At 46.6% G+C, this 25645-nt stretch overlaps 1 protein-coding gene across 1 annotated transcript in view; it reads left to right on the top strand.

The window, feature by feature from the left end:
• Window positions 1-25645, top strand: part of LOC119399612 (N-fatty-acyl-amino acid synthase/hydrolase PM20D1) — a 56456-nt gene that overhangs the window by 14092 nt on the left and 16719 nt on the right. The window contains exons 5-9 of the mRNA XM_049417791.1: window positions 2469-2588; window positions 3540-3615; window positions 7684-7745; window positions 15048-15126; window positions 20442-20513. Coding sequence (XP_049273748.1) covers window positions 2469-2588; window positions 3540-3615; window positions 7684-7745; window positions 15048-15126; window positions 20442-20513 — 409 coding nt within the window. The remainder of the gene's footprint in view (window positions 1-2468; window positions 2589-3539; window positions 3616-7683; window positions 7746-15047; window positions 15127-20441; window positions 20514-25645) is intronic.

Below are 25645 nucleotides of genomic sequence, written 5' to 3'. Positions count from 1 at the left end.
GAATGAAAATTAGGATCCCAGGCGGAATCGAACCCAAGCATTCTGCGTGGCAATCAGGTATTCTACCTCTGAGCCACGCCAGGTCTATAAACTGGTTTGGAAAAACAACCTACGCAGGCGTACTCCCGGTGCAACGTCAATTGTGGTTGTGGTGCTGGCTATCTAATTTTACAAGAAAGCAATAAACACTACATGATACTCCTGCGATATGTACTCCTACTATACAGGCGTCCTATCAGATGAACGTCTGTAGTTCCAGTGTTTGCTCCGCTTTTATAGCAGTCTAATAAACACTACAATTGTATTTCTATGATTCAGCAAGCTATACTGAAGCATTGCTCGATCCCGGAGGAATACATTAACGAAAATTACATATGCTATCCACATCAACGCACCGCCGTAAAGTGCACTTCGTCCACCACAACGACGCAGTGTCCTCTTCATTTCTTACGAGGCTGGGCGATGGCCTCATGCTGATCGAGGAAGATGCCAGATTAATTGACAGCCGCTTTGTAGACTAGGCTACGTAGGCCACATGCGCCCGGGTAGTCTACGAATACGACAAACATCATCCACTGATGTTAGTCTACGTAGCACTATCCAGGGCAACCAACCTCGACGGCCTATAGCTCACCAACACGAAGGGTGGCTTCAGGTTCCGACATGTCGCCGGCTCTATCGACAGACAATTTGTCGACGAAATGACCGAGGCATCCACGAATTCCAACAGCTCTGCTATACCACATACTTCCCTACACATGGACCCCTCGTCACCACGATCACGGCCGGATCTTATACAGTAAAAGCTCGTTAATTCAGATTTCTAGGGACCGGAAAAAATGTCCGAATTAACCGAATGTCCGAATTATCGAATGGTCAAAATAAACACAATAAATGCACAAGTTTTTTCAGCATACCTTTACTTAACAAAGTAATCGCGGATGCTTGTCTGTTTTCGAGCAGATATTCGCGCGGACACAATTTTTCTGAGCCCTTCAAGGTGCTCAGCAGCTCGCATGATGTCTGCAGTGTCCGCAAAAGTTTCACCCGTCATCCACGCTTTTCGGTTGGCACGGTAATCCACGGGAAGATTGTTGAACCTTTCCGATAACGAGAAGCAGCAAGCGCACCGTTCCTGTCACGTTGGCGGCTAAAAGTACGGTTACTTGTTCCTTGCTTCTTTTGCCGCCGATACAAGGATCCCCTTTCATCACTCTTCATCACTTATTGTCGGGAGAGCCCATTATTCAGAGCACGCAAAATTTTTACTTTGGTGGTGAAATCCTTGGCCTCGTACTTGGGCCGCTTCGCCGGCGTTGCCATCGGCGGAGAGTGCGGTCACGCGAGAAGTCAGCACGAAAGCACCAGCAACCATCAAGCTAAAGGAGCCGTACTGAAACGTTCCTCGATAAATCAGCGATCAACGACGCAGCACACCAACGGGAAGTTACTTCCTTCCTCCATGAACGGGAACAAAGCAACAAAACCCACACGCGAAAAAAAAGCCGTTCAACCAGTCTCAATCCAAGCCAAGTCGATAATTGATGTCCATGGCGATGCTGCGTTTGATCTTCACTTTTGTTCCGAATTGTTCTTTTTTCGTTTTCGAGCCTCGCCAGCGGCCCGAAAGTCGCCGAATTATCCGATTTGCGGTCAAATCTGTCTTAAATAACGAGCGCCCAGTCTCATAGAGTGATGCGTATATTTACAGGAACCAGATGACGTGTCCGAATTAACCGATTTTCCGAATTAACGAGAGTCGAATTAACGAGCTTTTACTGTAGCAAGTCGTGACCAGCTGCTGGTGCTCACTGATCACGGTGATGATGCCCTTGTTCAAGAACTGTCAAGAACTTCTTGCACACATGCAGACGTGCTCGTTGAAACGTGCGTGCGTTCTTGGGACACGTATAAGCACTACATATCAGCTTACCGCTTCTGGTGTTGGTAATACCCACGTTGCCATTGGCAGCGTTACCCAACCGTAAAGAACTGCTTATATAACACATATGCGGCTCTTCAACATGTATATGTGTGCGTATAAAATTTATACAAATCTTTAGCGTCATTTTGTAACGTGTCGCTCAGTAAAAACAGTTACGCCACATGCCCACCCTACCCGCCACATGCTTCGCATAACATCGACTCCCATGGTACGTGGGATCTGCCGAATTTTTTTTCTTTTCATGCCCTCTGCTTTTTGATGTGATGTATAAATTGATTGATTGATTGATTGATTGATTGATTGATTGTCATTGTGTTGGGCCTCTGCTTGGTCAGCTTCAACTAAATGTTTGGGGGTCAGGCCAACACCCTTTCATTTGGTCACAAGCCCTAACTCAGTTGAAAATGATCACAAAATTTTGTTGAGTCTTCGACTATGTGGAAAGGTGCTGCGCATGCTTTGACTTGCCTTGAAAGGTATACATATTTCTAAATAACACTGTATCATGCTTCTCTTCTCGTAGAGTGGCAGTGACTGAGAAAGGCTCCATCATGGCCCGAGTGTCAGCACACGGAACCAGCGGCCACTCAGCAGCGCCGCCTATCAACAATGCGATCGTTGCACTGTCCAAGGCACTATCAGGGTGAGGATGACACGCTAGACGTGTGGCCCTACTCATATGTGAAGTGAGCATGAAATTATTAACCTGTGACTGATTTCAGGGGAGGTTAGACACGGAGGCCTTGGAAGTACTAATAATTTACCAGTGTAGACCTACCTCGTGCGATGAGGCACCAAATAAGCATAAAGTATTATATGGTTCATGTGCAGACTGTTTACGGAAGGTGGTTGTCAAGGTGACTAAAGTGATCAGAACTTATCCTCTTGTGTCCTCTATGAATCTGCCCCTCCTTGCTACTCAGAAGTGTATCAAGGAGAGGCACTCGCAAAAGGGTGTGGCAGTGTCGGTACTAACAACAGGCAGCGATTAAGAATGACGTTGAGACTCTCTCGAGTACGCAGTGACAATGATAAGAGGCTGGCAGCCGAATTACTTTTTATGAAACTCAGATTCTACGGGTGTACTGCCGCGGCGACTATATTTTGATGGAGGCAAGATGCTAGAGGCCCATGTGCTTACGTTTAGGTGCACATTAAAGCACTCCTGGTGGTCGAAGTTTTCGGAAGCCTCAATTACAGCATCTCTCATAATCATATCATGGTTTTGAGACGTAAAACCCCAACAGTTATGATTATTAGATTCCACAGGCATAGGCAAACAGTGAGCAAAGCTTTTTATGTACTCGAGTCATGGCATGTACAGAACACACCTAACAACGTAAGAAAGTTCAAAGGACGTTGTTGCCGCCACACGTCCATTGCTTGCATACTGCTGCAAAAATCTGAGATGATGATACTGTGGAACAACCACAGCCTCGTCTATTCATCACCAACTAACCCTTCAAGTTTTTAGTACTTTATGATGCGCCTTGTCTCCTATTTCATTGTGGTCCTTTGCGTTGTTCCAACCTCGTTGCCATTTAAGCTGTACTTGTATCAGTTTTGTTCAAATAGAAGGCCCTGTGTCGTGCAGCTTTCATGGCCAGTGCCAACCTGCCCAGCTGAGTCGTTCCGTGGTGGCTGAGATGCTCACTGCTTTGGCTCCCGAGGTGAGTTCTTTCTAACATCGAAAACTCACTTGAATATGCCACAGTCTGGACCTGAAATGGCATATATTATGGGAAGGGACAATCAAATACCGAGCACCCTCTTAACCAGTGATGAAAAATTTGTAAACGGGGGATGTGCTGGAGCCGACGTTTCAACAAGCAGACTGGTCAGAAGACAAGTTCGCTTGTCGAAACATCAGCTCAAGCACATCCCCTGGCCGTTTATGAATTTTTCATGACGAGCTTCCTATACAGTGAAACCTCGGTGATACGATCACAGCTGATACGAATTTCGGGGGGATACGACTTTTTCGTTGGTCCCGGCCACGGCCCATTGGCCTGCAATGTAATGTAGTACGGTTGATGCGAACCGATTTTCTCCCAGCGACGTTTGATACGAACGTTCGCTACCACACAGGTACGAAAAGGTGCTGTCCGCGCTGCCGCGGAAGACGTGCCAAGCACGTGCGAGCGCGGGAACGCAAGCGTGGGCATGCACGCCGCACCGCTAAATGGTCAGAATCACGGTTTAAGAAAAACACCTTTCTTACGGCCAGAATAAACCTTCAGAGACGCGTCACGGCCTCTCAGTGTCGCAGGTCACATCGAACCTGGTTCATTAATTAAATGCGCGCGTACGGGTCGTATATTTACGAGTGCTGGTATGATTGCCGACATCTCAAAACTTAACTGACAATCATTCATGATTCTTCCTGACGTTGCCGCAGCCCTAACAAACAATAAATGAAAATGTACGCCTGCTTTCTTTTGTCGCATGCTAATTTTGCATGCTTCCTAGTGATACGAATTTCGGATAATACGAATATTTTTGGTGGTCCCGTGAGATTCTTATCACCGAGGTTTCACTGTATTTCCATAACTCCTGCCCTTTTTTGGATCTCTTAACCAGTGTTACTTTAACATTTATTACGAGGTAATGAGATCCAAAGTACGAAATGAACAATGAGAATGTACGCTGTTAGAAACTGTTATCGTAGGTTCCAACTCTTCTGAGTTTTCTGTAAAGTTTACGACTTTGTACTCGCGTTACGTACAATTTATACTTTTGTTATGACTTTGCCATAAAGCTGATAATGCTAATGAGCTCTTTGATATCATAGGCATTCATGTGTCGTGGAAACGATTGGAGCAGTTGTGGAAGTGTAGTACAGTTGGACCTCGCTATAACGAAGTAGCATCTGCACCTGAAATTAGTTCATTTTATCCGATATTTGTTATAACAGTAAAGGTGAAAATGGGCTTTAACAAATCGGCAGTCAGGCTTGTGAAAATCCTTCTATACAAAAACATTTTAATGTAGGCTTCCAGCCCACAGTAAACACCCCGGGGTGATCCTTACCTCTCTCTGTGACATTTCTAAGTTCAGTTCATACAGTGGCGCAACCAGTCATATGCACTTTTCTTTGCACTAGGTAACCAAAATTTTTGAAACTTTTTCACACGATTAAAGAAAGTGGGGCTGTGAATTGCCTTTCAGTATTTATTTTGCCTTTTGTGCTACCTTTCAAGTTTTCAGTGAGTCGCGAACCCAATATTTCTTCGTTACACCCGATATCGCAGTGGCTCTCGTGTTTCCGGTTTCGTTATAAAGAGAGGAAATGTCACTGAAATGAAGCGTGACCAGGCAAAGTTCGTATTTTGTTTGCTATAGCTTATTTGCTACACTCAAACCTCATTATAACAAAGTCGCATCTGCCACGAAAATAACTTCGTTATATCCGAAAATTCGTTATAAACATTTATTTGTAACACTGTAGCTATGACAAGACTATTCTTCATTTACTTCGTTATAACCGATAATTCGTTATATCCGTGTTCGTTATAACGAGGTTTGAGTGATCAGTGTTCGTTACAATGAGATTCAACTGTACTTTAGCACGTGCTGCTTGTTGGAAGCCCCTTGCTCATGTTTCATAGCAAAACTTTCTTATGCCCCAGAAGTACTAACGGATACTTGATGCTACAACCATCAGTCTAAACAGACTCTACATCTGTTTTTCTTAAGGTGGAGTGAGACTTTGAAAATGAGTTTCAAAATTTGGCTGTGCAGCGGTGGTAATAAAAATTATGGCTATAAAATTTGCAAGGAATTTTGAAGATAGACACAGGTTGCTTTAGAGCTCAAAATTAGTTTTAAGTTGTATTTAGTGTATTATTTTGTTTTCTTAGTTTTTCTACATATGTACTTTTTCTTAAGAACTACTAATTGCAGAGGATTGCAATTTAGCACCAAGGCAGCAACCAAAGGTTTACAGAAGTGAAACTAAAATTGTGAGCGCACAGGAAAAACTCGATGTGTTATGTTCTTTTGCATTTGTCGATGTATGTAAACGGCCACTTATGAATGTCTTTTTATACAAAAACATTTGAGGATGTGTGAATAGTAAATTTTAGGTTCCAAACGAATTCGAAGTGAATAGTGATTTGGCCGAATAATTTCGAAGCGAGTAGTTCGATTAGTATATATCATATATTATAAAGAAAAATGAACATATTTGTCATGATCAAACTAAACTAACCTGCACAATTTTTTTTAATTGGAACAAGGCATGTGCAAATTTCATTCCTTTTGGTTAAAAGCAAAGCAAAGTACAAGCAACCTTGAATAGTAGCAGAACTTGAATTTCAGTAGGATGCAAGTGATAACCTGCAAAATATGTTACGTTTTAAAAGTTACTATGCTTAGAGCATATAAGCCCTTATAACAAGCTTTTAAACTTTAAAAAAAAATTAACTGATGTGAGGGTAACATGTTCATGTAACATTGAATTGGGGCTTCGTGACAGTGCGGATTTTTCTTTGATGAGTGTTTTCACAGCATAAAAGACCTGTACTATGGTGAAACCACCTTTACAGGCGGGTTAAGTGCTGTCTAATGTACACCGATTTGTTTCAAACACTTCGAAATAAAGAATAATTTAAATTCGTGTCGAAGCGAATTCGAATACTGTAATACTAGTTCGAATACGCGAAGTGCTCGAATATTCGCACATGGAATGGAATGAAAAATCTTTATTCAGGTCTGTTGGGGCACGAGCTAGCACATAAACGGCTGCTTCCACATCGGGACAAATAGGCCTAGCCTCTCCGCCACGACGTGGGCTGGTTCAACTGCCCATAGTAGTGTTTTCAAATTCGCACATGCCTGAAAAAAAAATACAAATGCTCCTTGGCTGCTGATTCTAGTTCCAGTTACGCAAATGCCAATACTTGAAAATTTTTGTTTGCTTATACCTTCCAGTTCCCGAGAAAAAGGTGCACAAACCTCCAGAAATGTTATTTTGAGAAAACGCAGAGACTACTGTGAGGTACACCCACATTTCCTGTCAATGTATCGAATAAAAAGGACAAAAAATTATTTTTGAAACCGCGAGTACCCAAGTGTGATACATTTTCGGGAGGATAAAGAAATGCCTATCAGATTATTGCAAAATGTCAGAATTGAATTTTTTGAGCAAACGAAGTCACACGCCACCTTAAAGGGATACTGAACAAAATTTTTGGCACCGAGATTTTCGGCCAAACTGACAGATTGGGGCCTGAAATCGGTAGACAAAACCTTCATTTGAGATAGAAACTAGCGGAAAATAATCAGTTGAATACGTTCTTTCGCGAACTGCCATGTCTAGCAGCTGCACTGTGAACTAGAGGAGGCTAAGTTTCACGGCACCGGAAACTGGTGTGCCAACTGTGCCAGCCGTCGGCCGTGTCTCTCAACCCGCTCAGCCCCCACTACAGTTCCTAGAACCACTACGAGTGGCACCGGCAGCGAACAATGCTCCCGGATGTGGTAAAGCCCCCTGAACAATGGGGCTTTACCCCACCTAATGTGCCGTTGTGGAAGGGGGAGAGTGGGATGTAAAGACAAGCTGGAGAAAGGGAGGGAGCTGGGCAGGAAGACGTGCACCCCGCATCCGCCGCAGTGGCTTTGACGTCGTGGCTCGCACTTGCATGCAACCGCCTGTATTTTGGTTCAGTATCCCTTTAATGTGTATTTCGCAGCACAGCTTTGCTGTATGGCTCTTGAGGACAGTTGGTTCGTTGCAGGTGCCATTCCATTTCCGACTTGCTCTGGCCAACATCTGGCTCCTTGGACCTGCCATCAGCTGGTGAGTGCTTGACTGACCTCATCACAGGGGACTAACCATTACCTCCGCTTTCATGACAGGACAAAAGTAATAGACGATGTGATAGATGATGCATGACTTGACTGTTACGTAACGTCATATTGTAAAGGCAAACCTCGATATCGCGAGTACTGATACAGTAGAACCCCGCTGTTACGTTCCTCACTGCTGCGTTTTCCCGGCTGTTACGTCGTTTTCCGCCGGTCCCGGCATAGCTCCCATAGGATACAATGTATTGGGAACCCCGCTGTTACATCGTAACTGTCGGACCGTTCCCGTATGATACGTCGCGAAGTGCGCCTGGAGCCGACCGAGTGACTACCAAAGAGAGCGGCCATGACGCATTTTCACGCAGCTTGGCCTCGTTTGACCGTAATATTAGCCGCATGAGAGGCGCAAGCAACAGAATCTTTCAATTGATGCAAACAAAAGCATGGCCTTCGAGATTCAAATTGCAAAGATGGCGTCTATGACGTAACTGCTCGCGAAAGCAAGGCCTTCGAGATTGGCATTTACTATTGACAAAAGCATAGCCTCTGAGATTTGCATTGCACAAACATGGCGTGTATGACGTAATTGCTTGCGAAAGCAAGGCCTTCGAGATTGGCATTCACTTCTGCCATCGCGTTGGCGTAGACTCATCATCATCGTTATTTGTCGGAGAACGGGAGGAGTTCGAGCTGGTTGGAGCTCGCATGGTCGTGCGAGCGGTTCGCGGTCGGACTCGCCGCGCCGGTCGTGATTGCGTGTGCTTAGTTCTTTCATGCCTACAGCTGTTGGTGTTAAAAAAATCACATACGTTGATTACATTTCTGTGGATAAGGCCGTCCTAAGCTCCGCGTTTCTATTCGTCGACTAGATCGCGGCTGAGCGCGCCAATTTTCGTGCTGCTCGTAAGAATTGAAATAAAATTCTGTACCACTAAATATTTTGCCGTTTTTCCTGTTTTTCGGCTCTTACGTTTCCCGTCTCTTACGTTTATTTCCTACGGTCCCTTCAAAAACGTATCAGCGGGGTTCTACTTACAACGAATTACCTATAATAAGAATATACGTTTATTAATAAGAATTTTTGGATATAAGGCAGCTATTTTTATGTCAATGTGACTTCACGGTGCGGTTTGGCTGTAGCTCTTTATGAAAAAGGCATGAAAGCAATGAACCTCGTGCATTTTTGTTCATTGCTAGAGCACCTTACCATTAAGCTTTCTTTGTCATGTTTTATGAAAATTTCGCCTAATTTCAGAGGATTTGATAGGGGGTGCACAGTGCTGGCTATGAGAGCTACTTTCTTTGTACAACACTGAAGGCACTTTGAACACGGAGTGCAAGCATATTTGCCGGACAGAACAGTTTAGGGCATTTCATAATCGTGAATTGCTCGACTGGCCGGCATAACATTTGCTCAAAGTAAAGCGGTATGGAAAGAAAGTGTCTACAGTCGATCCCGGATATATCGAACTCGAAGGGGACCGCGAAATAGTTTGAGAAACCTCGTTATAACGAAGTTGAAGGGGGAGTCGTAATTACTTCGTTATAACCATTAGTTCGTTATAGCCAATATCCATTTCTACCGAAAATTAGCACGCAAGAGAGGATGTACTGACCACCAAATCCCACAGCATCCCGCCACGCAAACGAAAAACGGCCGTCGCACGGAGAAAAACTAGCAAAAGAAAAAAAAAGAAAGAACAGCAAAGAACTGCTACTTTATTCACGCCAAACTCGGCGCACCAGCTGGCGGCTCACTTAGCAGAAAAATAGACCTTAATAGACTTCTGCCGTGTCTTCCTCAGACGAATGATGGCTTTTTCGGCCGCTGCCGCTGTGTCGAGTCCGTCCTCGCCGTCATCGTGAGCGCCGAAGAAGCGGCGCAGCAGGTCTGCCGCATCCAGCGTTTGCGCGGACGTCGGAACATCGGGTTCACCAACTCCGGGCTGTCGTCGACACGTTCGTCACTGTCGTCATTCACCACCCCTGTCACCGCGCGCACAATTTCAGCCTCTGTCAGCTCTTCGGTTGTCACCGCGTCAGCATCGGCACTGACGTACGTGCAGAAGGTGTCGCAGTCGGGCACAACTCCGGCGTCAAGGAGAGCGTCCCACGACGCCAGGTGGTCACCCGCGGCACCCTCATTGGCGGCAGCACCGATATCTTCGCTGTCACCGCCGCTGTTGACGCCAAATGAGGCATGCCGGAAGCAGTTGGCGATCGTGCTTGCTGTTACAGACATCCAAGCAGCCTGTAGCATCTTGATCGCCATGTAGAGGTCGATTGTAGTCTCGCGCTTCGTGCTCATATTGAGTAGAATTCGGTCGATTACACGCTTGCGGTACCGTGCTCAACGCCACGCCGAAATCTTCGGCAACTTTTTTCTTCTTGACGCCGGACTCAACGGCTTTCAACATAGCCGCCTTCGGCTCGATTGTAATCGTTTTGCGCTTTCGTTTGCCGTTGCCGTCGTCCATCTCTTGTCTAGCGGCGGGAACCGAGAGAGACGCTGTTCTGATGCACACGCAGCGAACGACAAGCAAAAAGGCCCGCGCTCACGCCGCGCGGTCGCCGTCCACGCAGTCCACGCGCGCAACAGGAGAGCGGGCGGGTCCACGAGTTCCGCGGGGCGGGAGAGGGGAGGCCGGGTGACGTGCGCGGGTGGGTCCACGAGTTTCAGTGGAAGGGGAGGCAGGCAGACGCGCACCCTCGCGCGTGTTGGCAGGCGGCTCCTCGGGAGCGCGAGGCGCGAGTTTTGAATTACCGAATCCGTGATGGGACGTAAACCGTCGCGCGCTATAAAACATTGACTTGCCGGCTACCAAAATGGTCAGTAAATGCTCGGTGGGAAAAAAAAAGGTTCGTTATATCCATTGCGAGGAAATTTTAGCTTCGTTAAAACGAGGTTTTAAATGCATGGGCGTCTATGGGAATTTCAAGGGGAATTACGATTGCTTCGTTATATCCATTAGTTCGTTATATCCCGCGTCGTTATAACGAGCTTCTACTGTATATCGATAATTCGAAATACGAAATATGCGTATGTAAGGCTTTAATTAAAGCACTGCAGGCCACGACACAGTTTTCTGAAATCGTGAAAAGCGCGAACATAACGATTCGCTCACTTATGCTAAAGAACAAGGCGAGAACTTCTTTTGCAAGTTAGCGCACTTTATTTCGCATGAAAAAAGTCCGTCAACTTGTCTTGCTTCTTGCGCGCCGTGAATTCATCAAGTCATCGTCAATATTATTGAAGCTTTCCAAATAAGCAAATTCAGCACCTTCCGCCACAACAGCGGTGATCGTCGCTGAACGCTGATGCGAGCTCTGTAGCGCGGTAAATGGTTTAGCGGTGGCAACGGCGGCTGGCATCTTCAAACCGCACGGGTCCATTTCCGCAGCACCGGCAACGTCAGCTATGATCTCGGCATCGATGCAGTAAGAAACAACTACGTCGTTATCTGCACCAATGAAATCACTCGTTGTGCTCCCGTCTGATACGGCACCCGGAAACGCTAAGTCGCAAAATTCACTGACGCACCGTACGCCGTAGTCGGCGGTCATGACGCGCCCGATGTCGTCACCTGGCACCAAGGCCCGTAAGGAAACAGTGCGCGACGGTGCTTTACTTGACGTCGTTCCAAGCACCGGTCATCATTTTTATCGCTACGAGCTGGAAAATGCTTAGTTCGACTCCCGAATGACGATTTATCAAGAACAAAGCGCGAAGTACACATTTCCGCAAGAGACAACGCTGCACTATGGTGGCTAGATGGGGAGGTGTCAGCATCGGGCAGCCTGCGCTGTGAGAGGAGGCGCGCCAGTGCTCCATGACGCTGCTAGGTGGCGCGCTTGTCGCCACGGAGATGCCTTCATGCTCGTGGTGCATCGGGGAACACGTATGTTTTAGCGAAATGCTGCCGTGGTGCCGCTGCCTTCAGTGATTTCTTTTGGCAATGTGGCCGTGCTCGTTACAGCTATGGTGATTGAAAAGAGACAGAGACACTGCTTTGCTCCAGGATGCACTTCTGGGTATGTTTCCGCCAGAAAGCAGGGTAAAAAAACGTCCCTTTTCACCGCTCCTGAAGACGACGAACGAAGCAAGGCTTGGGAGCAGGGGCGTAGCCAAGGGGGGGGGGGGGATTTGGGGGGGTTCAACCCCCCCCCCCAGAATTTTCAATTTTGCTTGGGTATATATACACGCACAATACAAACGCACGCACGAACATACATAATGTATGGTTGAACCCCCCCCCCCCCCCGTAAAAAATTTCTGGCTACGCCCCTGCTTGGGAGCGCTTGATCCCGCGTGCAGACAAGTCACTGGAGAAAAGCTGTGTCGTTTGCGAAGCGCATTTAGATGAGCGATTTATCATTCGGACGTACAAACATGTGATCAATGGTGAAACCGTACAAATTCGCCGAGACCGTCCCTGCCTGACTCCCGACGCCATACGGACTGTTTTCCCGAATGTTCCGTCGTACCTTACGAAGAAGCTCCCACCGAAAAGGAAAACAGCAGCGTTGAATGGTTGCCTCAGTTTTCAGACCTTGGCACGGTCTCCCTCGCGTGGCAATGTTTCAGAGGGCCTGTTAAATAGCCTTTTAGGTCCAAGCAACAGTTGCAACCTAAAATTTGTGCAAGACAAGCTTGATGATCTTTTAGATGTATGGCAGCTCAATGAGGTCCATGAGATGTTAAATGCAATGTGATGCCCTTCCAGACCACCGTGATTTGGTTGGGGAAAAAAGTGACTCGCGTGTAACATACTATGTCTGTTGGGTATGTAGCTCGAAGCATACTAAAGAAAACCAAATGTGGTGACTGTGCAGAGTTGTTGCTACAAGGGGACAGCCAGGGCCCGCGTCCAAGACAGTCATGTTTAACAAATCACATGGATAGAAGAGGACGGATGTACCCTTCACAAGCACAGCTGGTCTTGAAAATGGAAGATGCCTTTACGCACTGCTTTAGCTTTAACAAGCTGAAGAGCAACAGCATAAAAGATCTCATCTCCTGCCTCTCTGTTAACAAGCTTAACACGGTTGGCTACGCACAGCACAATGTATAGGTCACAAATGAAGTGATCAGATTTTATGTGATAACTAGGCTTCATTTTCTAGTGGCAGATGAGAACGCATCAAGACAGGCTAAAAGAGACAAGATGAAGCACCTTAAGATAGGCGAACTACATGATGGAACGCATTTATCTTGTGAACATTTCAGTGTTTGTATAAATACGAAGTTCCATTTTGCCTTATTTTATGTGAACTCGAAGAGTTGATAATTAAGAAGTTCTACTGCCCAGAAGCTTTCAACATTCCTTACTGCGAATGTGAAGTCTTACCTCATAAATGTGATGTTTTGCTATATTATTCCAGTTGTACCAGTTAAAATTTTGTGCATTATGTGAATTTGTAAATATTTTTTTTTCATGTTATGTACTTGTACTTTGCTAAATATTTATAGATTTTTGAATAAATGTTCATTTTAAGCATGGTCCTGTCCTGAGCTCTTCCAAGCGAACATGTTGCTCGTTGTGTACTTTGAAAGGTAAGGCAGCCAATCCTTGCCAGAACTTAATTTTATGAGAATTGCATGCACTCACCACTTTAATGGCTAAGAGGCGTTCTCGCCCTGTTATAATATTTTCAAGGAACAGCCCTAGTGTACAGAACCAGCTTGTCTAACACCAGTGGCGTAGCCAGAAATCTTTTCTGGGGTGGGTAGGGGTGTTCAAGCACCCTTGTCCGTGCCAGGAGGGGAGGCACCTCCTTGAATGATGTGCGTACCGGGCAGGCAGATGTGGTCGATCGTCATTTTGTGCTCTGTATCCCATGGCAGAAAAAAATTCGGGGGGGGGGGGGGTGGCACGGGCCCGGTGTGCCACCCCCTGCTACGCCACTGGTCTGCGCGTGTATATATACTCATACGAAATTGAAAGTTACGGCAGGGTTCAAACTACCCTTGTTTCACCGTTGTCTAACACACGGAGAAGAAGGCGACTGTATGTTTTTTTACATCGCATGATGTCGACGTGAAAGTGTATTTAGTGGAAGATGAACTGTACGGCATGCGCGCTGCCATTGATCTTGCACATTTCTGGCAGATAGCTCGATTACAGAGCGTGCGAAGTCCGTTATTTCGCAGCGGAGGCGACCGGTCGCGCGTCTTTCGCATCTCCGTGCCGACAGCAGCGCCGCCGCAGCGTCCTGAAGGTCCGCTCTCTCCACGGCGCGCCGTTTCACACACCTCCCCATCTAGCCACCATAGCTGCACGAAGAAACATTTTTCCACCGTCGACATGTTGGCGATACCGATGGCACTTGTGGCTTTGCAGATGGCAGCCGCTACTTTGGCGAGAAATGCGAAAAAAAGCGTAGCCTCTGAGATCCGCATTTTAAAACCGAAAACACTAAAAATACGTCGTGAGGTTGCGGATCTCGAAGGCCATGCTTTGCGGGCCCGCATGCCATCGTGCGCGAAAAGACAAGGAAGGGAATGCAAGCGTTACAAGGCTGCTAAGTCACTTCGAATTCTCATTTTGGTGCTCTCGGCAATCAGCCTCTTTGAAAAACACTAGCCCGTGCATTAAAACCTGCGAACCGCGCATCAAATATACCGGTGACCTGACAAGCGCTGCGCAACGAACTAGAGCAACGCAATTTCGTCACCTGCGCACGACGAGGGATTGGAACTTACAAGAACGCGGCCGAAAAATGATCAATAGTTGTTAGGAAAAATGCACTTTCTGGGCTTCGGCGCGGGGCAGCGTTCGATATAGCGGATGTTTCGCCGTGCGGGAGTTCGATATACGTGCACACCAACCCCATACTTTTGCATGGGAAATTCAAGGGGATTTCTCAACTGTTCGATATAGCCAATAATTCGATATATCAGAGTTCGATATGTCCGGGATCGACTGTATTCTATCAACATTTCTTCTTTCCATATCAATGCAGCTGATCATCTCTTCGTATAAATCTGTAGTGTATTGAGAGGTTCTTGATTGGAACGCCTTGTTCTGGATTGAGTAGGTGTGCATTTGTACTTAAGGGACCATAAAATGTTTTTTTTTTTTTTTTTGAGCTAGACTGCAGTCACATTCTTCACAGTGCAGCATTCCTTTGCTGGAATCATTGCTGACACCGAGTAATTTTGTATGCCACTGTCCGGCTCATGTATTGTTAATGGTGTCTAAAAGCAGCATTACTTGCCCATGATGGCTAAGCGCATTATCTGTTAGGAACGCGATATGACATTGACGGAAAGAAAAAAAAATTCAATGTGCAGGTTCATGTCACGGAGCCAGCAGATGGACCCCTTGATCCGCACCACTACCACAGTCACTCGCATTATGGGTGGCATTAAGGTACACTTCAAAGTTGCAATGTGACTCTGTTGTGCAGGGTAAATACAGTGAACTACCGTTAAAACGAACTCATTGAAAATGAATTCTTATTTATCCTGAACAACGTGGGAACGTTTGTTTGATTTTCCATAGACCCAATGCAAAAAAAAGTCTGCCTGAAACGAACAGCCTTGCACCTACTCTATGGAGACTTTCGTGGTGACCGCTACTGCTGGCAATTTTGTGAAGCGATTATAGCAATGTTGGGATGAATTCCCACGTCCGCAGGGAGCGAGAAATGAAAATCCCACTAATTAAGCCACCACCTCCTCCACCCTTCGACCCATGGAGCCAGGGCCAAATCAAACAAGGAAAAAAGAGAAAGAGAGAAAGATTTTCAAGCTCGGCCGCTAAGGGAAAGCGACGGTCGAGACTCTATTTGCAAACTGAGCAACTCTCCTGACTAATGCCGTTTCTCAGCGTCATACGGCTCCCTCCTCCTGGGTATTCCCTGACCTCGCCATCGCTGAGAAAGCAAATTCTTTCTCCGCACCGAGCCAGCAATGAACTATCCGCCGTCCCTTGCGCTTTTTTGCTCGCTGGCCTCGCAGAAAGGGTTACTGTGGCCAGCGAGCAAAACTGTTCACGGAAGGCCGTTCACCGCTTTCAAGAAACACGGAAATTTTGTCTGAAGTGGCAGCTGGCAAGCTCTCGAAGACCGAAATTTCACGCAAGTTCGGGATTGCTAAAAGCACATTGCTTGGCATCATAAAGGATGGTGCGCAAGTAACTGCCATGTTGAGCGATGGCGACTTTGCACCGAAGCGGTAGAAGATGTGGACGGCTGCGCACAAGGGTTTGAAAGATGTTCTTCTCATGTGAATACAACGTGGTTGCAGTGCAAATCTGCCTTTGAACGGCGTCGTTCTGAAGGCAAAATCTGAGGAAGTTACCCTACGGATGGACGTTGGATTTTCCTGTAGCGACGGACGGCTCTGTTGTGTCAGAAAAAGGTACGGACTCGTTTTCCGATCTGTTGTTGGTGAGGCCGCCACCGTTGACAAAGCGACCTGCATCAATTAGAGGCTTACCAAGCTGAAACAGATACTCCAAGATTACGACCCTGACGACATATATAACATCAATGAGATGACTCTTCTTTACCCAACTGCTTCCTCGGAAGATGCTCACTCTCACTGGTAACGACTGCATAGGGGTCAAGCACAGCGAAGTGAGAGTTACTGTACGCGTCGGCACGAATATGTTGGGAAACGACGAACTGAAGCAGTTGGTCATCAGCTTCAAACCGCAGCGCAGCAAATCAAATTTGCCGCACTGTTTCAAGCATTCTGAAACGCTCCTGGTAACCTACAGGGCTAACACGAAATCTTGGATGACGCGTTCAATTTTTGAGCAGTGGCTGCAAGGGCTGGATCACCGTTTCCAAAAGAAAAGAGAAAAATCATATTCCTAGAGGACAACTTCCCTGGGCAAGGACACGTCGCCGATCTTCAAGCCATTTGTTTGGAGTTTTTGCCCACGATCACCACGGTGAAGCTCCAGCCAGTGGACCAGGGAGTGATCAGCAGCCTGATAAGGCACTATCGCCGATCCTCACAAATGCCTGGAGCCAGGTGACCAATGCAACTATCATGAATTCATTCTGTCATGATTGTTTTGTGGTGCCTAAGAGCTCGGCGCAGGATAGTCGATGACGAGGAAGAGGAGAGCTCGGTTGCACTGCTAGGCAGTAAAGGACTCATTGTGGGCATGAGCATTTACGTCAGCATCGATGAAAATGTGGCAACGTGCAGGGAAGACACATTGGACACTGCGATTGAAGAGGTTCTCGAGGTGCCTTCAAAGGTAACGTCGGAGGACGACAAACATGCCATCACAGGGCCTGAGCCAGTGCCAGTGACAAACGATGCAGCAGATGCCTACATAAGTGCCTTAAGGAACCATTTTGAGCAGCACGAAGGAACTGAAGTATTTTTAAGATCACTAGGTGATATGTCATCATTTGTTGCTGCTCACCAATGTGCACAACAGTGACAGATATCCACTATGGACTGGATCAAACCAGGCAAGAGCGCCGTGACACATTACTTTCTCAAATAAATGAAATCTGTCATTTTCCTTCATTGCAAGTGTACTTGACTCTTTGTACTTGAACTAAAAGATATTTGCATGCACCTGGGCATGTTGCCGATTCTTCTTTCAGGAGGAGGGAGGGGGGCAGGTTCTGATAAGACAAACTTCTGATATGCCAAGCAATCCTTCATGGTCCTTTCAAGTTCTTTTTAAAGGGAGTTCACTGTAGTGACCACTGAGAGCTGTTAAAATGCACGAAATTATCGTTGTAATATTTTTTGTGTGCATGTAGTAAATGTATTCATGTGCATGGACCTGAAGGTTACACAGGTGTAACATTCAGTTTGTTCCTTATGGAGTTGCTAACCGAATATTTGGACAGTTACCATCAAGATGTCCAAATAATTGGGAGTTTGAATTATCCGATCAACCAGAATATCGATGGTATTGTTCTCATAAATGGCGAATGAAGCTTAACGCATGCAACCTGCCTGCCACCTTCGTTTGGCGAACGAAGCATACATATGCCACCTGGTTAGTCCGTATTTTTGGCTACTATCATGCTGTCACTACTGATAAATGAAAAACTTTCACTGCATGCGCATACCATAAGAACCCGCATATAGCTCGGACCTGCATATGGTCCGAGGTGTATCAAACGTGAGAAAAGGTTCTCACCCGAATATAGCCAGAGGAAAACAGAAACTGAATACTACATTTATTTTCAGACTTATTCATTGTTGTCTGACACACTTTCTTCCAAAACTCTCTTGTCAGAGATGTCCTCCCACCGCACCTCATCTTTATTGTCATCAAGGGTGATTGAAATCAAGCATGACGAACGGGCGCCTCGCGAATGCAGCCTTGCCGATTCATGTGCACAGCATTGCTGGCTAGGCCCATTTCAGCCGTCTGGCTGGGGTCACTCCCGGCTCTCCGGACCTCATCCACTCCATGTACAGGCGCTTGATGTGGTCCTTGAATGGTTTATTTAGGCACACATCAAGCGGTTGCAGCTGAAATGTCATCCTGCTTGGTGCGGGAGTCGCGCTGCAGTCGCTTCACGGAGTCCGCCAGGTGATTCCGAAGCGCGTTGAGCACGAGAATCGATGGGAGGCCCAGCAGTACTCCGTTGCTCCCGAACGAAGTCTTGTCAATTCCCGTTCAACGTCGGGAAACACTCCATTCTTGGACCCCCAGAAGCTTCTCACGCCGCTGTGCATAAAGAGGGCTTCCTTCTCTTTCCCCCAACCGCAAATGCTTCGCTCGTTTACACCGAACCGCCCCCCCCCCCCACAGCAGTTGCGGATGGTTTTGGCAGCTGAGGTCACCTTTCTTTTAAAGGCAGCCGAATACTCCTTTCGCGGTCCTGACATGGCATAAAATCGTTGCCGTCGTGAAGTGCGCCAAGTGGTTACATAGGACTAATGCCACCTAATGCGGAAGCCTGATGATAATAGCGCCGCGCAATGGCGAAAGCAAAACTGAATTCGGGTTGAAAATTTTTGGGATCCGCGTATAGTGCGGGGCAGAAATTTCACATCACAACATCTAGAAAGAAAACCTCGGTCTATACACGGTTTTTACGGTAATTTCCATCATTTGTTATTGTAAAAGAAAGCTGCATTACAGTAGCCAAGTAACAGCAGGTTTCTTCACAGTAGTCAGTATTGAGCACTTCTATAGCTTAACCATCAGCCTCGATACTACAGACATCGAAGATGGTGTTGGTGCACTGACTGACAAAAATTCACTATTGCAATCAAAGAAGACATTTTGAGCAATGTCACTACTATGAACTTTGAAGGGCCACAGGTTCTTTGACTGACCCCAGGTGGATCCTTTGGAACTTGGCAACTTTGCTCCGCTCGATCGACTGTGATGTGCTAGCTTTAGTTTCTGAATATGCTGGAAACATGGTTTGCTACCACTCCAACCAATGATGCATACTGGCTACGCATCCGAATAAAAACATTGTTCTGATTGAATAAGTTTGACGCAGCCGACACCGTAGAACATAACCGATTAACGTAAGTGTTTGGCCGAGTTGGTAGTTGATTGTGAAGAAAATTGTCCGTGTTAGCTCTTTTCGTGCATTCGTGTTTATTCCCGCGCTGTTGAAATTTTCTTCACCGTAGAACCGACTGGCGCTAATAAAGGCCATAAAATATGGAATGTAAGAGGAAACCGGAGCTGGAATGACCCCAGCTTGAGCCCACAAATTGATTGAAAACTGGAGGAGGTCCCTTCAGCTTTCTGTCAACTTGTTTGGAAGGTGTTGCTTCAAGGGCAGTTAAAGTTTGGTTTTGAAACTGCTATTCGCCCCTCCCAGAATATCCTAACATTCATAGATCAACGCACTCGCGCAGAATGCATGAGTGGGAAGTACCAGTTACACTTGGTTTGAGACCGCCCACATTTTAGCATGCATGACACAAACTGACGCACCTGCCTTGCCTCTTCTCGCCATGTCAGTTACCATGGTTACTGCAGTATGTCTAGCTGTCAGAAGCACTGTTAGCAGTGCCCGACTATAAAAAAAAAAGAAAGTTCCATACACACGGCTTCGCATCCAATGCAAGATCGTTTGTTGTTTGTAGTGTCGTCATTTGGGCAATCTGTGGTGTGTGCCTGTACGTAGTTTTTTTTTTGCGTAGCACTTTGCATGTTAATGCCATGTGCAATGTCGCGTGACATGGATGTCGAATAGAATACACACCCTGACACGCTGTGCTTTTGCAGTCAATTCATGTAAAGGTTCTTCATTTTCTCTCTGCATTTTCTTGCATTGCTCATTGGTGCAGCTCGTCATTGTTATCAAATTTGTATGCTATACATGCTTCCTGTGCCGTACTTTAGTACTGCCAGATGGACTGACATAAAGTGAGCAATCTTTTGTTTAGGGATGTTAGTAAACTACCTACCCTACTGTTAGATATTTGCTCTTTTCAAAATTTATTTTCTACTCATAGTGCTACAAGCCTTTACATGGGGCGAACAAATTAGAAAGTCATAAAATATAAAAAGTGAACTGCAGGCACAATTTACTGGTATATGTGCCAGCACGAACGTAACCAAAATGGTTAAACATATTGTTTTTTTTTTTCTTGAAGATGTCACAAAGTCATATACGTGGTCTGCGAGTAAATCTGCCCTGTTGTGCAGAACAGTTCACAGTCTAGTTATTCATTACACGGGTGTTACAAGCACGTTTCATGTGTATTTCCTTCGTGTTGCTGCAGGATAATGTGGTTCCAGCGGAAGCGTTTGCCTACATCAACCACCGAGTGCATCCGTCGCAGACAGTGGCTGAGGTGAGAGCGGACTCTGCACCAGTGGCATGAAAATGAGCTTTGCAAGCTCAGGAAGGAAGTTTCGTGTTTCCCAATGTTAGCTGCACTCATATTTTGGTTTCGTTTCATTTATTAGTCGCACGTTTATTTGTGTACATGCTTGCATTAGCATTATAACTCAAACCTCGATATAACGAACTTGGATATAACGAAGTGTCGGCTACGACGAATTAAATGAAAAATAGTCTTGTCATAGATACAGTGCTATGAATGCACATTTATTACGAATTTTCAGATATAACGAAGTTGTATTCGTGTGAGATGTGAGTTCATTATAATGAAGTTATAGTGTAGTACAAACATTATGCTGTTGAGGGTGATGGCATTCAGTGCAACAGTACAAATGTGAAAGGAAAAGATCATCATCCATCTATTAGTAGCAAGAAGCTGCAAAAGAAATCTATACGGATTCCCTTCATAAAGGTAGAATCTATAAAAACTTGATTTATTTAAACTGGAAACGTTAGTTTCATGAAGGAAATCTTTATTCTTGTGGATTTCCATCATAAAAAGGGAGCACCTTACTTGAAAAAGTCTTCCGAATTCGGATCCAAATTGTGTTTCACCTTGCATGCTTCCATAGAATTGATTTATCATATTCAATTGTGCAAATGTATCTGATGGCTAGAAGGTGTGCTTGTCATGGTGTAACTACATGTGAATCAACATATTTACCTCTTTTTGTTTGTTACAATTAGGGTATCGCAGGAATGAAAAGGAATAATGACATATTAACGATACACATAAGTACCTACTGTTATTGCTGCCGGGTTCGCTGTACCAAGGTTTGGTACAGCGAACCCGAGTTATTTAACCACAAAAAGGCGCTCTCGTACCACCATGCTTTTCCACATGCTGTGTACTGCTGACATACAAAAGAGCATTTGATGATTTGGCATCCTTTTGCATTAGCATTATTGTCATTAGCCCATTTTGCACGTGCGCTGCAGAACAAAAGATGTGACCAAAGTAGGGGCGTGCGAATAGTGAAATTTAGAACCAAATTAAATAGTGATTATACCGAATTGAATACTATTCGAATACAGTCAAACCCCGCTACAAAGAAATTGACGGTGCTCGGAAAAATGTTCGTTGAAGCGAATGAAATCGAAAAAAAATATGGCTGACCTGAGCTAGTAGAACAGTGAAACTTTTATTTCCAATATTCAAAAAGTGCCTGCTGCTTCCTTTGCGTCCCCAGCAGCGTTACGACGCGATTCTCATATATGCATAGCGACGTCACGTTGAAAAGCACGCAGAAACAACGGCTCCCGCCACGGTGGTCTAGTGGTTATGGCGCTCGACTGCTGACCCGAAGGTCGCGGGATCGAATCCCGGCCGCGGCGGCTGCATTTTCGATGGAGGCGAAAATGTTTGAGGCCCGTGTACTTAGATTTAGGTGCACGTTAAAGAACCCCAGGTGGTCGAAATTTCCGGAGCCCTCCACTACGGCGTCTCTCATAATCGTAGCGTGGTTTTGGGACGTTAAACCCCAGATATTATTATTATTAGAAACAACGGCTTCCGCGAACGAATCAAACAAGCACGGGCGTGCAACACGAACTGCACAGTTGCACCAACACGCTAACACTGGCTATAGGCCTCGTGAGCTGGTATGGTGGCGCTACTGCTCTCGCCCTCTATCGGGTCAGCGGCGCACTGTTAGGATTGTCGACTTCGAGCGCGCCTGCATGTTTCAGGCAGGCGACGACGTTTGCGGCGGCCGCTCTTCGCCAAGAACAGCATTCTTTTTTTTCTTTTTTGCGAGTATAAGTGGCCCGTGTTGACTCATGTGTACTTGTGTTTCACTTTTTTGTCGAAAAGTCGGTCTGTCGGCGACTCTCGTCGGCATTCAACCACCCTATCGTCCCCTTTCCGCCTCGAGGCACCCGAGGGAGGCAGAGAGCCGCTTGTCGCTCAGAACCAAGACAAATCGTTTGCACGTGTCATTTTGTTCTTTTACATTTTTTATCGAATCGTGGCAACAACATAGGTACGGACAGGGAGACCCTACGACTCCGCACTAGTAGTTCCCAGCACATGCTGCTGTTTTTTCTTGTTTACTACTCCGGCCGAGCACGTTCGAGGCGGCAGCTACGGTTGCGGCGGCCGCTGTTCTCCAAGAACGGCCACCGTAGTTCTTTTTTCTTTCCGTCCGCGTGTGTAAATGCGCTGTGCTAACTTATGTTTATTTTTGTTTTTTTCCTGCCTGAAAAACCTCTCAAACTACAGCCGTTTAAAGGGCCCCTCACCAGGTTTGACAATTTTGAGCTAACGAGTGCAATGCATACACTGGGCGTTCACGATCACGTCTGCCAAAATTTGCAACGCTACGCGCCGCGGAAATGGGTCAAATTTCAAGGTGAACGCTGCTTGCCCTTCCTCTCGCGGGCGCGCGCTTTAGAGAATGAGGGGATGACGTACATGAGAAAATGGCCCTACGTAGATGGTAGTGCTGTGATGTCGCTCCTCTACGTAGACGACTGTGCTCTGACGTCGCCAACAGTAGCACGTGACACTGCGATAATTATTTCACACGACATGTGTAGTTTGTGTAATTTGTTGCTTGAATAGATTAATAAAACTTGGGAGAAATAATGAGACACACAAAGAGAATGTGTGCGTCTTTTTCAATTTTTTTTTTCGTGAATCGCAGCGAGATGCGGGGCTAATGTGCCTCCCTTTCCCATGCGTTCGTGTCCCCGCGGTTAGCGCATCGGCAGACGCCAGCCCTGGAAACGAAAGTAATGTTCTGGCGCGTTCGAGCACTCATCATGCTCATTTATTCTACCGCGTCCAAGTAAACAATAATGCGGCGCTGTCGCATGATAGCGCCCCTCTCGTGCCCGTACAAAAGTCTCAACTTTCATGCCCGTTCCGCAGAAACAGGCAGTACACCACAGAGAACGCTGACAAAACGCCCACGGCCGCTACATAAAAAAAAGAGGTAGCGGCCGTGCAACGCCACTCGCGTGCTCGGGCTGGCTCGGGCACGTCATGCGCACGTGACCATGCATGCGCATGACGTGTTCATGCGTATGCGTCAAGTGAAGAGGGCAGGGAAGGGATTTGGCTTGCTAAGGCTACAGAGTGGCAAGGGTTTGAAACTCGCCTCCTCGCATCATGGTATCGCGCCGCTACAAATTATTGTTTTTCTCAGCTCGTAATGAACCGATTTGAAAAATTCTTGCGGCATACTGCTCTTCATTCGGCACACAACAACTTCCAGCGTCTAACTAAAATTAGCTATGTGGCCTGGTGAGGGGCCCTTTAAAGCTGTAGCCGAAAAACCAGCATGCAGAGACTCTTGTTAACGTAAGCATTCAACAAAACTTCGTCCCCTTTTTTCCTCAAGCCATTCGAGAGAGAGAGGCCCCACTCAGTCCGTCTTTTCGCTGAAAACCGAACTGCGAGCCCTAACAACGAAAAAAAAAAAGAAAAGAAAAAGCCGACAAAACACAGCTGCTTGCGCCGGAAACAAGTTCTTTTCCGTCCCTCCACGCGGGTACAGTAGATGACCCCCCCCTCCCCACCCACCCCCCCCACACACACACAAACAGGCTCACAACGCACACACACACACAGGCGAGCGCACAGACAGTGAAACTGCAAGCGCCCATCAGTTCGCCACTGGTTGTCGTCTGCTAGGAAAGCGCATCGCCAGCCAAGGCCGCCAGCCCGCGCGTGAACGTGAGGAGAAGCCACGATCGTGTGTTGTTCTGCGGTTTCCGTAGGATTGAAATGGCAATAACGTGTGTTTCAAAAGGAGTTCTTGGTCGCTTGGTACGAAGTTGCACGCGAGTGGTCAGTGTGTGGTCTGAAAGAAGAATTGATGTGCGCGATGGAATTTTCCGACATTATTGGGAAATGCAGAGTGCAATTGAAAACCGTGGATTACGACGTACGAGTGGAGGTGAGCTTTTGATTTTTCAGTGCTCTACGTGTGCTGAGCCATACCGAACTGTTTTCGTTCCTAACGAAGAGGACGCGGCAAATTTGTATCTGATTCCGCACCGTCTGCCCCTGCTCGCCACTCTGGCTGGCGAGAAATCACGCGTGAGAGCAGAAGACGCAGACAGGCACATTGCCCTTCTAGGTGGCCGTTGTCAGCCCGCTATCTTCCTATTTCTTTGTGACCTTGTAAGCTTGTGTATACAATTAAAATAAATAATAAAAGGCGAAAAAAAAAAAACGCACGAGAGTGGGGACACTTATGGACGGAATTCGAGGCGTTGATTACGCAGCCCCACACAGCTGCGGGAGAGTTGTCTTTCATTTTCGTCCGACTTCTGAGGTAACCCGCAGAATTTTAAAGCTAGTTGCTTCCGAACGGTGTTCCTACAGCTGTTGTGCCAGCCATGCACGCAAAAGTACGGAAAATTACCGGAGTTCTGCGATGTTTTTACGTCCTTTCGGCGAGGATCCATGCGTTTCTACCGTGACTGCGGGCACGGGAGCAACAAACGACAATCCTAAGTTTTCGGCCGCGGCCGTCCGATGGCGCTGCCTGTTCGGTTCAAAGCTGCAGCGCACTAGGCCTATTCGCCGACAATGGCGTCATGCAGGCGTGCTATCGCGGAGCGATGACTTACGCCTTATTCTATGCTATTCTTATCCACCACTCGTGGCTGGCTGATCCCGTTGATAACGCGGACGAATTGTTGCTCCGACCACCGGTCGCACTGGCCAAGCGCGAAAAGCACAAAAAGCATTGGCATTGGAAAAGGCACCATACCGCGACTGCACCCCACGGCTGCTCGCGTCGATAACGCGGTTGTGGCGGATGTACCGTCGCTCTGACCACTAGCGAAGCGCGAAAAGTATTGGAAAGGCATCGGAAAAGCTATCGTTTCGCGATTGCACCCCAGTGTCGACAACTGAGCTTTGGCTTCGGATTGTCTGCGACTCAGAAGCAACTCAAGCCAGTTGCGAAAGCAGGGCAGTCTGATCGCCGTCGCTATCAAGCAATGGCGGCCCCCATGCTCAGTCAACAGCGGCGGTTTCTGGTGGTTCCAACACGCGATTCAGACATTGAATTCGTATTTTTATGTTCTAAAATGCATCGAAATGTCCGAGATTGTGTTTATTGCACG

This window comes from Rhipicephalus sanguineus, chromosome 7, assembly GCF_013339695.2.
Source record: "Rhipicephalus sanguineus isolate Rsan-2018 chromosome 7, BIME_Rsan_1.4, whole genome shotgun sequence".
In the NCBI taxonomy this organism is placed as follows: Eukaryota; Metazoa; Arthropoda; class Arachnida; order Ixodida; family Ixodidae; genus Rhipicephalus; species Rhipicephalus sanguineus.
Note: the sequence above shows the minus strand (reverse complement) of the source record. Positions and strands in the feature narration are given on the sequence as shown.